Genomic DNA, 12,461 nt, shown 5'->3' with positions numbered 1-12,461 from the left:
CAAAAATCACCCTAGCTTGTGTGCAGTTGGCACAAAGCACTACCAGCATAGTTTATGAACTATTTGAGTAAAGAAATAAAGCAGAGTATAAATAAGCCAGCAAGTAGGCAAATCTGCATGCATTATTTTAGTGCCCTTGTCTGTGGATGTAATGTAACAGTTGCTCCTTCAATTCCAGCAACTGTAATTTCCTCTCAATGATGGATTTAACCTAGAACTTAACATAGGCCAAAATAAGCCCCTTCTCATTTAAGTTGCTTTCTTGTCAGGGTATTTTTTATAGCAGAAGAAATGAATCTGAAATGAATATCAGTCTGTGACATACCAGAACACTGAATAGTAAAGGACTATACAGGAAGGGAAGGGAAGAAACATGAGAAGTGGGCTTAAAGGTGCTGCTGACTTCTGCAGAGGGATATTCAGAATCAAGTTTGCCTTTGTGTCTTTCCAGCTATCTATGAGCAATCCTGTGAGATGTACAGACACCGAGGGAACACAGCTGGGTTCTTCTATGTCGACTCTGATGGCAGTGGGCCACTGGAACCACTCAAGGTGTACTGCAATATCACTGGTAAGGGGGATAATTCCAAGCATGCCTAATCTGGGTGTCTGGTGGTATGAGATGAAAGAGAGGATTTGAAAAAAGACACCAGAGTGAACAAAAACATACAGGACTACCTTCATGAGGAAAAGATGCTATCTTGACAAATAATAGGAACTAACTTAATTATTTTCAAGATAAAAAGTAGAGGGAGCTTGGTGGTTATGACACCATTCACTGAATCAGGAATGGATCATGAAGTGTTTTCTATAGAACTTTCCAAAGACATCTGTTATAACTCAACAACAGAAAGAAAATGGTATGGACACTAAAACAAAATGAAAAATAAGGTAGGAAAGGGAGTGAGAAGTCTTGATTCACAAAGCAGAACTCCATGCACAGAAGGTTCTGTGGAGTGTGTATCTGGATGAGTCCTATCATGTTGAGGTTAAGTGGTTCATAAGTGAAATGGGAATGAGACAACTGTACACCAAAGAGCTGTGAGAATTAGAGCTAATCATGTATGTTGAGCCAGTTAGTGAGGACCTAAAAGTCACAGATATCATCCTGAAAGCACTAAGAGTTAGTTTATTCTAGGACATGACCATGGGATTACCATAAATCCCATGTTCTGTCATGATTTTATTGTGTCAGTTGTAAATCAACATATTTTTCTATATACTAGACAAGCATCAGGAGGGGAAATTTCAGTAAATATGAACATCTCTGCTCTGAGCTTCAGATGCTATCTGATTACATTCTTTGCCTTTAGGTTCAGAAAATATAGAGGTCTCTGCATATATTTCAGGAGAATTTGTAAGAAAATCACAAGACTTGTTATGTTATGCACATAGTTTGACAATAAACTACTATTCAATAGTCCAGGATTGCCCAAGAAAGTATCAAACTTCTAAGCACTCAATCATCTTTGTAATATATTCAATATAGATGTAGCTTCATTTTCTGTGAATTGTTGTTTTTTTTAATGTTATTAGAATTAAATTAGAAGGCTTTATTCAGATTTTTACAAAGATGGAAAAAGGGGGCCACATACAAAACAACAATGATGTTAATCTTCATTGCTGCTGTAACAAATTAACACAAACTCAATGGCCTAAAACCACAAAATCAGTGGTTTTTTAAAAATTTATTCTTGTTACATCTCAATGGTTATCTCATCCCTTGTATCCTCCCATTCTTCCCTCCCTCCCATTTTCCCCTTATTCCCCTCCCTTATGACTGTTTCTGAGGGGGATTACCTCCCCTTGTATATGCTCCTAGGGTATCAAGTCTCTTCTTGGTAACCTGCTGTCCTTTCTCTGAGTGCCACCAGGTCTCCCCCTCCAGGGGACATGGTCACACAGATTTTCTGTGAATTGTAACTACTGTATAAATCATTGTCATTGTCATCATCATCATCGTCATTGTCAACATCATGATTATCATCATCACAGAGGTAGTGTGTTTACCCAATAATCCTCTGAATATAGACATAATTTTGATACTGAGGCCTGAGGAAGTCTCAGTATGCAACTCTTGGTGTATAATGACAAAAACTGTATGTGGGACCCCTGCCATGTACATAGAAACTAGTGTAAAAGTGAAAATGTGTAATATTATACCTGCATAGTCCTGGAGCACATTGTCTCAGTGAATCTAGTTTCAGTGAGAGACTGTCTCCTAAAAAAGTTGGAATACTATTGAGAAGAGAAAACCTATCTGCTTATTGCTGCCACACATGTGCACATGCTACCCTATATAAATGGAGAGAGAGAGAGAAAGAGATAGAGAGAGAGACAGACAGACAGTGACAGATAGACAGAGACAAAGAGACACAGAGTGAGACAGAGAGAGACATTATTAATAAAGCCTAACCTTTGTTTTATATTGGCTAGTCCTGAAGTCTTTTCCGGGAAAAACCTTCAAATCCCAGTATCGTACATGTTCAGGTCCTTAAAAGAGTGAGGGAATTCTATAGGCTGCTGGTGATGAAAAGGAGAAAATCTGTGCCTCTGTTTCCTCATCACTGATTGGAGAACTTCATCTCTCTTCACTAATATTCTGACAGCCACTCTACGATTTTTTTTGGTATTAATCTATTTAGCTTACAATAGGCAGAAAGAACAAGCCAGTTATTCACAAGAAACTGATCTAAAGTATATTGAGCAAGAGTCTTGATTTTGATTCACAGAAAATAATTATAATAAACAAAATCGTAACAATTGAAAGGATGCAGTAAATGTATAACGTGTTCTGAGCGTCTTAGTAGATGAGGGCAATTCTCATGTCTTCAGACTGATGGCCTTAAAACATGGTTAGCTATGGGTAGAATCATAGAACTTACGTTGTTAGAGATGGGAAAGAATGAGATGTCATAGCCAAGTGTGTGTTTTTAAAGACCCATTAATTCTCTGGGAGAAGTAGGTGTCAAGAAGAAGAAATTTGGGGATTCTTACTAAAAGATGGCAAATGCTGGGAAGATTAGAGACTGTGCCATAGTAATTTATTATTGTCTCTCTCTTTCTTCTTGTGTCTTAGGGGTGAGTATTTTTTCATTACATCTATTTTACTTGTGTATATGAGTCTTTTGAAGGTGTAGAGATAAGAGAACAAATTTCAAAAGTCAAAATTCTCCTTTCATCATGTATATCCCAGGAATTAATATTGAAATTAGTGCTTTTCCACACTGAGCTATGTTACTGGTCCCTAGCAATGTTATTTTAATATAAACTTTAAGCATTGTGGGGGAGAGAGGGGTGCTCAGAGAAAGAGCAGACCTGTCCAGACACTCATGGAGAGTAAGTACTGAATGCCTTACCATTGACCATAGAGACTATTTTGGTGGTTCTCAGGGTACACTTAAAAGAGTTGTTAAGAGACCCCCATACACTTTTTTCTCTTTGATAAGTGGAATTATAAGATGGCTGTAGATGTTTCTTGAAGGAAATTGTAATTTGAAAAGCTAAAAGCATGAGGTAATAGGGCTGCACAAAGCTTTCTCTGGTGAAAGACTTGTAAAATTGCAGTTTTTCATCGAGAAAAGAGACAGGCTTTCAACAGTTGTCCATTGTATTGGAGTTCTGACTTCTACAAATATCAACCATGCTCCAAGGTGTAGTGCTTTTTTCCCTTCTAAAGTCTGTTTTACTTTTACCTAGATTTCTTTTTTTTAATTAAAGATTTTTGAAATTGTTTGCAAATACATTTATATTATTTCACATATATAAAATAAACTACCTATAGCAAGAAGAGTAATGACATGATCAGGAATTATATAAATGTTACATTCTTACTGTTTTGACTATTTGTATTTCACAACCTTGAAAAAAATCTTTCCTGTCTTGGTGGTTCTAAAATTCTGAATTTAAACCAATATCTATCATATGTTGTCATTATCAATGTAAAACATCTATCTAAACCTAAAAACATCTTATCGTACCTCACTTTTCTCTCTTTATTCACCCCATAAAGGCAGGACCAGTCTTCATGGACAGTGGTTGTAGCTCATCCTGGGAGAAGTTTCAAAGCTGTTTGACTTGTGGCGATTCACTCATGGGTGATAATTATGCTGTGGTTCACTTGCAGTTTAATCATGTGGAATAATACTAGTGTTGTCACTTCTTTATGTCATTCCAACTTGGATTGCAGCTTACATTTCAGAAGGAGAGTTGATTTCTGTAACGAAGGTTTTCCAGAGCTCAAATACAGCCATTCACCAGACAAAAGAGGCATTTTTATGTATCATGCTGTTGCCAGAGTGTCGTCCACACAGGGCTTCCAGAAGGCTGTTCTTTTAAGCTAAGTCCTCCAGTGGATCTTATCTCCTTGTGTAGAAGCCTCTGCTTTGAAGTGGTCTCTCTGGGATAGCAGCAGAAGGCATAATCTTCTGCTAAATTGAGCTATTAAACAAAACCATTAAATCATAATGTTGTGGCATCACTCTGGAATTAAAGCACTGTCACATTCAAATTGCCAAGAATTTTAACAACCACTTAAAAAATTCCTTTCACACATCCATTTAGCAGGGCCTGTTGAGTCCAAGCACAGTGGAGGAGAGGAGTGGGTAGAGGAAGCCTGAGTTCTTGAGATTTCCTGATTGGGCTTATAATTCATTAATGCTTCTCCTTTTTATTAACCCACAAAATTTCAAAGTCTTTATTAATCTCTCATTTATTTATCAACTTTTTATTTGCTTCCTCGCATATGTTTGATGTGCTCAGTTATTTATGCATTACTTAATTATGTAGTTATTCATTTATGCAATTAATTCATATATGCATTAAATTCATTATGCATTACATTCTAAGGTTGTCTGTGCTTGGCACTAAAGTTCACACAGTGAATAAATCCTATTCTTATACTTATGAAACTCATAAATAGAAATAAATTAAATATTTAAATTAAACTACCATTTTAAAATTTACTTATTTAGTGAGTGTGTGTGTGTTTCTGTGTGTGTGTGTGTGTGTGTATGTGTGTGTGTGTGTGTGTGTGTGTGTGTGTGTGTGTGTGTCTTTCTGTGTGTATGCCTGCATGTGGAGGGGAGAGGAGAGCCTTGAATGTTGTATCCTGGGTGCCACCTACACTTGATTTTGAACAAAAGCTAAGATTCTTGTTGACCTTGTGTTCACTGATAAGGCCTTATCTGTTTCAACCTCTCGCTATAATGCTTGGCTTTTCTTACCATTTTCTACTGATGGAACTCTGGCCTGGTGAGGAAAACATTTTAACCACAAAGCTATGTCCCCAACTGTAGGCAATCTTGTGATTCACTCAATAAATTATCTATTTCTAATTCTTGTACTTGATTTCTCATTTATTTTATGGGTTTAGTTTTTTATGCATCACTCCTTCAGTCAATTATGCAAAAATTAATTTACACAAATTATGTTCTAATTTTGACTGAGTTGAGCACCCAAATCACAAAGTGGGGAAATATATTCTTGTCCTAAAAATTGATATAAGACAGGTGCAGTACACAAATATTATAGACCCAGTTTATTAAAGAGAGGAGGAAGGCATTGGTAGCATAGAAAGCAAACCACGAGGAAAGTTGTTCAAGGGGACAAAAAACTGTGTTCATTCAAGGTGTCTTTGAATAGCTGCATTTACAGCTACATTTTGTGTGTATGTATGAGGATGTTTGTGTGTATATGATATATATGTGTATATAGTGTATGCATGTACATGTGTGTGACCATGTGTCTCCATCAATATACACAGAGATCAGAAAATGACAGTAGGTTTTGAGAAGGCCTCTCTTGAACTTGGAAATAATCTGTTGATTAACAAGACCCCTAATTCCCTGATACTCGCTTCCACAATGCTGGAGTTTTAGGAAAAGACATGGCTTAAGTGGATACTGGGGATTTAATGTTAGGTCCTCAGCTTGGAAAACAGGTGCTCTTTACTCATTAGGCCACGTGCCCAGCCCCTGAGATGATTTTGTAGTAGAAACAGCTATTATATGTAGAGCAGCTATGAGGCTTATGTGCAGTAGTCTGCAGTTAGCAGTGAAGATAGCAGTGTTTCCACTGCATGAGTTGAAGAAAATGAGTTCTCTTTGTTTCAATGAGGAAGGTTCAGGAATCTCAGGTGCTAAAAGGTCTCCAGAGCCTCAGAAAGGACTGTGACTCCAGGGCTTACTGTTTATTCCTCACCACCACTTTGATCTTCTGTAAGATGAACATCATCATACCTTCTTCCAGGGTTTCTGAGAAGTGAATGAAAGAATTAGGAAGCTGAGGGTCTCAAAGTTCAATTATCTATAAAGAACGAGCTGAAACGAGTGTTTAAAATGTCCTTTTCAGCTCTGCTCTGGATGTTGTTTATGTATTAAGTGTGAGTACAACTCAGACATGTTTAATATGCTTTAATGGTTAATGTTGATTGTCAGCTTGTCAAATCTAGAATCATCTAAGAGACAAACATTTGCATATGACTGTCTGAGTGTTTTTACATTATGTTAACTGATGTGGGCATACTCATGTTAATGAAGAGGTGCCATTTGGTGTGCTGGTGTCCTGGCTGAATACAAAGAAGCAAATAGACTGAGCATCTGCATTCATTTCTCTGCTTCTTGGCATGTGTGTGATATTATCAGCTTTTTCAAGCTCCCCACCATGTCAGATTACAACTTTGACCTCTATGCCAAAATAAAGGTTTATTTCTTTATGTTGTTTCTTTGTTTTTGTTTTTGTTTTTGTTTTTTGAGACAAGGTTTCTCTGCGTAGTCTTGGCTTTCCTGGACTCACTTTGTAGACCAGGCTGGCCTTGAACTCACAGCAATCTGCCTGCCTCTGCCTCCCGAGTGCTGGAATTAAAGGCGTGCGCCACCACTGCCCGGCTCTTTATGTTATTTTTGCTATTTTTCCCCATCGAAAATGAAGCAAACAACTTCTACACTCATTTGTAGATATTGTAACAACTTCTTTGAGGCAACTGAAGCCTTTGACCCTAGTTTCTAGCACCTAGTAAGGTCCCTTTCCACAGGTGAGGAGACCTTTCTCAAGTCTTGACACAAGGTAGTCATGGCTGTACCCTATATAGTACTTTTCTCTGCAGAAAAATGGTCTCAGAGAGATCTCTCTATACTATGCTGTCCTTCATAAACCAGACTGCCAAAGATCTTGGTATGGTTCAGGTAACTTTGTGGTCCACCAGTAATGGTGTTTGTGTGGCTTGGCATACATCTCACAATGAACATTATCCAAGTGCATGCAATCCTGACGGGAATGTCATGGACGCAGAAGCTTGAGTCAGCTGGTCTGTCCTGGAACAGAATTGCAAAGACATAGGCTTCGATTCCTACTATGACAATGATGAGGGAGAAGAACAGACAGGTACTTGGAGCCTAATCCCTATAGTAATTGCCAAGTCATTTCTAGACAGCATCTTTGAAAATAAAAATTTGGGAGATCTGTATCTCTGGACAAATGAAGAAAATGAGAGATGGAATATCAGCACTGCGGCGACTAGTATCATGGATGCCTTGTTTGAGGGCTACTGGTTTTCCCAGAGATACCTACATGGGGTAGAGTTTAGTTGTATGAACATTTTTTCCTGTTCAGAACAGAGCAGAAACAAGACACAGGTCAAAAGTACCTCCCAGAATGCTTGCTTGTTCTTGCTCACTTTGCTCTGAGCTCTAGATTCCAGGAGGAGATGGAGAATCAAAGTCAGTTCAGATATATCCAGGAATGAAAAAGCCCAGTTTTACTGACAGCTTGTGACTTTTTTCTATGAAGGGGGAGGCAGAGAAACACTTTACCTGGGGACACTTTCCCATTGCTCTTTCTTCCCATAGACTATATTTGTTTTCTATTACTGCCACAGAATACCTGAGCTTGAATATTTTCTGAAGGAAAGAGTTTATCTAGTTCACTATTTTTTTTCCTGAATGTTTGTTTTCTGGTTTCTTCAAAGTGTGGCAGGTGTCTGCAAATGTTGTATGTGGAAAATGGGACACAGAATACAATGGAAAAAAAAAGGTGTATCAATGAAAGCAAATGTACTTCATGGTTTCCTGTAGTCATTTCAGTCCCCTGAGAAGGAGAACTCTCTACTATGAGAAATTACTCCTAGCCTGCCTCAAACCTAATCACCTCTCTTAAGTTTACAATCTCCTAAGACATGACTCCACACTTAGTGTATCACAGAAGGAAAACAAGTCTGTGCCACATGATTCTTTTCAGGACAGATAATATCCAGTGCCAGCATGGCCTCTTGATGCATTAGCTCCAGCCCATCATGCATTCTTAGTATTCAAATGTTTGCAGTTTTATGTTCTTATAAAAATAACCTGATTAGCAATGATGACTACTTCTGCTCTAACGAAATGCGGTTAAATGTTCTGCATCAGCTCATGTGTGTGACTACTCAGTGCTGTTTGGAGAGGCTCTGGAACCTCAAGAAGTAAAATTCTTCTTGTGAAAAAGGCTTGTTGGGGAGGGAAGAACTTAAACATTTATAGTCCAGGATCCTTGAAGTCCAGCCTCCTTGCCATTTCTGTCTGCTTTCTGACTACTATTGTTACATAGTCAGCTGCCTAATGCTTTCACTACCATGCCTTCTCTACTGTCTGGACACAAAGCATGAGCAAAAATAAGTTTGTCCTCCTTTGCACTGTTTCATTCAGGTATTGTATCACAGAAACAAGAAATCAAAGTAAGACACAGTCAATTGAGGCATTTTCAACTGTGAGAATTCTGTGCCACTTTCATGTCTCTCGTGTATTATACCATTTTGTCCTCAAGAAGTTTCTTCATCCTCATTTTTATCTCTAACACATCTTTTTTCTCCTATGAAGTGACTTTGACCAGGGCTATATTTATAGTCTTTGATCATTCCGTGTAGCTAAGCAACTTGCACAGGAGCCAAGAAAATTTCGAAGAGTGTGGGTTGGTTTGAATCTAACGTGGCATTTCCTAGTTTTTTCTACTTGTTTTGACTTAGGGAATTTAATTTTCTTCTTCCTTAGTGTTTTGCTGTTATTAGTTTAAAATCTTTTTGCAGGTTGATTCTGTTGATTATATGGTATAATATCTGTAAATCACAAGAAAAACTCTTGGCATTATAGATCTAATATGGAGAACTTGTTCTTTGAATATTTTTATTCAAAATATAATCAGTGTTCATGCATTGGATTTGATTTTCATGACCCATTTTTTGTTTTCAACCTCAAAATTCCTTAACTCCTAAACTTTTTTCCCTTATATTCTGCCTCTGTCTCTGTGTGTATGGTATGTGATTATATATATATGGATATATATTATGCGTATATATGCATGTATATTTAGGCATGTGTGTATGATGTGTTGTCGGTACATGTGTGTGTATGCATGTGTATTGTGTAAGTACTTTTTCATGTGGGCACTCAATCTTATGTGAATGAGCATACATGTGTACATAAAAATGCATAAACCAAAAGTCAACATTAAGAGCATTCCTGAGCCACCCCACATTTGTTTCTGAGACAGAGTTTCTAGCTGAACCTGAAGCTGATCACTTCACTTGTGTGGTTGTCCAGTGAGCTCCAGGTCAGTGTGTCTCTGCCACCTCAATACTAATTCTGGAAGTCTAAACTCAGGTCATTAAGCTTGTGCAGCAAGCACTTTACTGAGTTGGCCATCTCTGTAGAGCTTTTTGTTTGCTTTTCTGGTGTCTAAATTCTCTTTAATTGTTGTGACATTTATTTGGGAAGGAACATAAGAGAATAAAGACTAATTTTGGTTCTCAGGTTCAGAGATGTCCTTTACTTATGGTGTGGAGGGCCATGAAAGAAGGGAAACCAGGAAATAGCAGACAAGAAAGCAGAGCTATTGAATTTTCTCATTCTTCACTTTTATCTCATCTGTGCCCCCATTCTAGGAGACTGTGTCCTTGCATTCCAGGATAGTATTGCCTTCTTAATGATCTTGGACCTTCACAACCCAGCCAAGAGTAAAATAAAAAATTATCCTTTACATTTGGTTTCTATAACACTGACATTTGTAGAGAATGCCCAAATGATATACAAATGCTTGACACAGTAGTTTTGATTGCTTACTCACTATTAAGACACTGGCAAGCAAACCTATTGAGCCATATCTGCTCTTGACGCCTCCTTCCTGTTTCAGGATTAAGGATGTTCAGCTCCATCATTTGGCTGAAATAGTATCCTGGGTCACTGTATTTTAAGGATGATTTATCATTAGTCAGATATCTTAAGTATCTTGTACAGATAATTGGTGAATATGTCAGTTCCCTAGCATTTCCTTACACTCTGCAAACATCTCAGACCTTATTACACTGACATTTATAAAACCTTTCCCCCTCATTTCTATGTCTTTCAGACTGTTTCTGTCACTTTGTATCATTCTTTCTCATACTACCCCTCGCTGTGTATAAAAAAAAAAAAAAATGAACAAACCCATGGCAAGCACTTTTACATGATAACTCATCTCACTGGCCTCGATATTAGTTTGGATGCAATATTATTTCTGTACAACAAGTCATGTGCTTTCATTCAATTCCTGTGTTAATAGTGCATTCCCTTGGGCATCACCCTGATTTTCACAACAATGCAGTCTTCACATGTTGCTCTGTCAAAAGTGTCTGGCAAAAGCAACTTAAGAAAAGGCTGATTTGGGCTTACAGTATGAGAGTGCATCTTGACAGGAGTGTGAGACGGCTACCCATATTACCTCTGAAGTAAAATGAGTGCTGGTGCGTAGTTGGCCTTTCACCGTTTTATGAAGTCTGAGAAATGAGCCTATATCAGTGCTAGCCATGTAGAGGTTAATTGAGAGCCTCAATTAACACAGTCCAGAAGCCTTATCACTGACATGCTCAGTGACTTATCCACTATATCTTCATAATATAAACCATTACAAACACGAGATCCAATGTTCCAGGGGAAAACATTGAACTTGCCCCATTATACACCAGATCCAGCTGTTTTCCTGACAATGTATATTTCCTATTATTAAGATTTGTTAATCAAGTTCTAGATATTAGGCTTTATCATCCCATCAAGATTTTTTTCAATGAGTACAGTGAAAAAGTACATGTGCATGGGTATGTGTGTATATAATAAAAGTTCAGTGAAGCTTCCTCTGATACAAACCCCAAACCATCATCAATATTTCTCTAATTATGGTTTCTTCCCTGTATGTACACCTCTTGTGAGACTTGCCCTATAACAGCAATGCAGTGTTTCCTTACTCCATCTTATAATATATACCAAACATACTTAGAATCAAATCTGTAGCACCATGGCCAAACACAGTCTTGTTTAACAATTTTATCAGCATCACTTAGCTTTCATCATTAAATTATATACTGCCAAAAGTTTTCTGTTAGACAAACATTGCCTTCAAAAGTGCATAATTTGTTATTTTCGTTTATTCCTGTGGTTAGTTTTAACATTTAATGTTGATTTAGGAGATTTTACCTGGTTAATATTCTGTACTCAGGCTTACACTTGCTTTATCATTTTGATTTCATTTCTGAGAGCAATTAAAATGTTTTAATGTTAAAAATTATGAATGGCAATAGCCACAGTGAAGGCAGGCATTCCATTCTCAATCATCTCTGGAGACACCTTTACAGACACACCTGGGAGTCTACTAATTTTATTTTTGGGTTTTGAGAAATGTAAAAAAAAAAAAAACCAAACTCATACCATGGCTGGTCAGAGAAATCTCCATCTTCTGTTGACTTCAATCTATTTTTTTTTTCATCATTTCTGGACATCTGTTTGTGCTATTTCATCCTTTTGTTCTGTGTTCCTATTCTCATTTACTAAAGTAAGGAGCACCATCCTCTTTCTGCATCAACACTTACATTTGCCCCTTGACAGTATACAATAGAAAGAAGTTTAGATCAGTTTAAACCCCACATATTTTATTTATTCTGTCTTCATTGCACCTCACTAAGTCAGCTAAGAACCCTTTATTTAGTCAGGCAACTACTGAAGGACATTTGCCTTTCCCAGAGTAGCACTATTTGCAAGAGTTAACTGTCAAGAATACAAGCAAATGCCTTTTTAAAAACAAATGTCAATGGACAGGACATTCTCCACAGTTGAATGGAGAGTGAAGTATGACTTTCACACGTACTCTGGTGCCTCATATTTGACCATGTCCCCTGGAGGGGAAGACCTTGTGGTACTCAGAAGACGGATAGCAGGCTACCAAGAAGAGACTTGATACCCTGTGAGCATATAAAGGGGGAGGAAGTCCCCCTCAGGCACAGTCATAGGGGAGGGGAATAAGGGGAAAATGGGAGGGAGAGAAGAATGGGAGGATACAAGGTATGGGATAACCATTGAGATGTAACAAGGATAAATTAATAAAAAAAAAAACCCAAATGTCACAGTTTTACTGATTGCAACATCTATTACTGAAATCAGCAAAATTCAGGGAAGGGTCCTGATCTC

General features: G+C 37.7%; 1 protein-coding gene across 1 annotated transcript in view; it reads left to right on the top strand.

The window, feature by feature from the left end:
- Nucleotides 1–12,461, top strand: part of LOC127190912 (contactin-associated protein like 5-1-like) — a 721,994-nt gene that overhangs the window by 373,052 nt on the left and 336,481 nt on the right. Inside the window, exon 12 of the mRNA XM_051148186.1 lies at nucleotides 452–571. Within this exon, the coding sequence (XP_051004143.1) occupies nucleotides 452–571 (120 nt within the window). The remainder of the gene's footprint in view (nucleotides 1–451; nucleotides 572–12,461) is intronic.

This window comes from Acomys russatus, chromosome 6 (genome assembly GCF_903995435.1).
Source record: "Acomys russatus chromosome 6, mAcoRus1.1, whole genome shotgun sequence".
NCBI classification, from domain to species: Eukaryota; Metazoa; Chordata; class Mammalia; order Rodentia; family Muridae; genus Acomys; species Acomys russatus.
The sequence above is the reverse complement of the archived record's forward strand: the minus strand, read 5'-3'. Positions and strand labels throughout refer to the sequence as shown.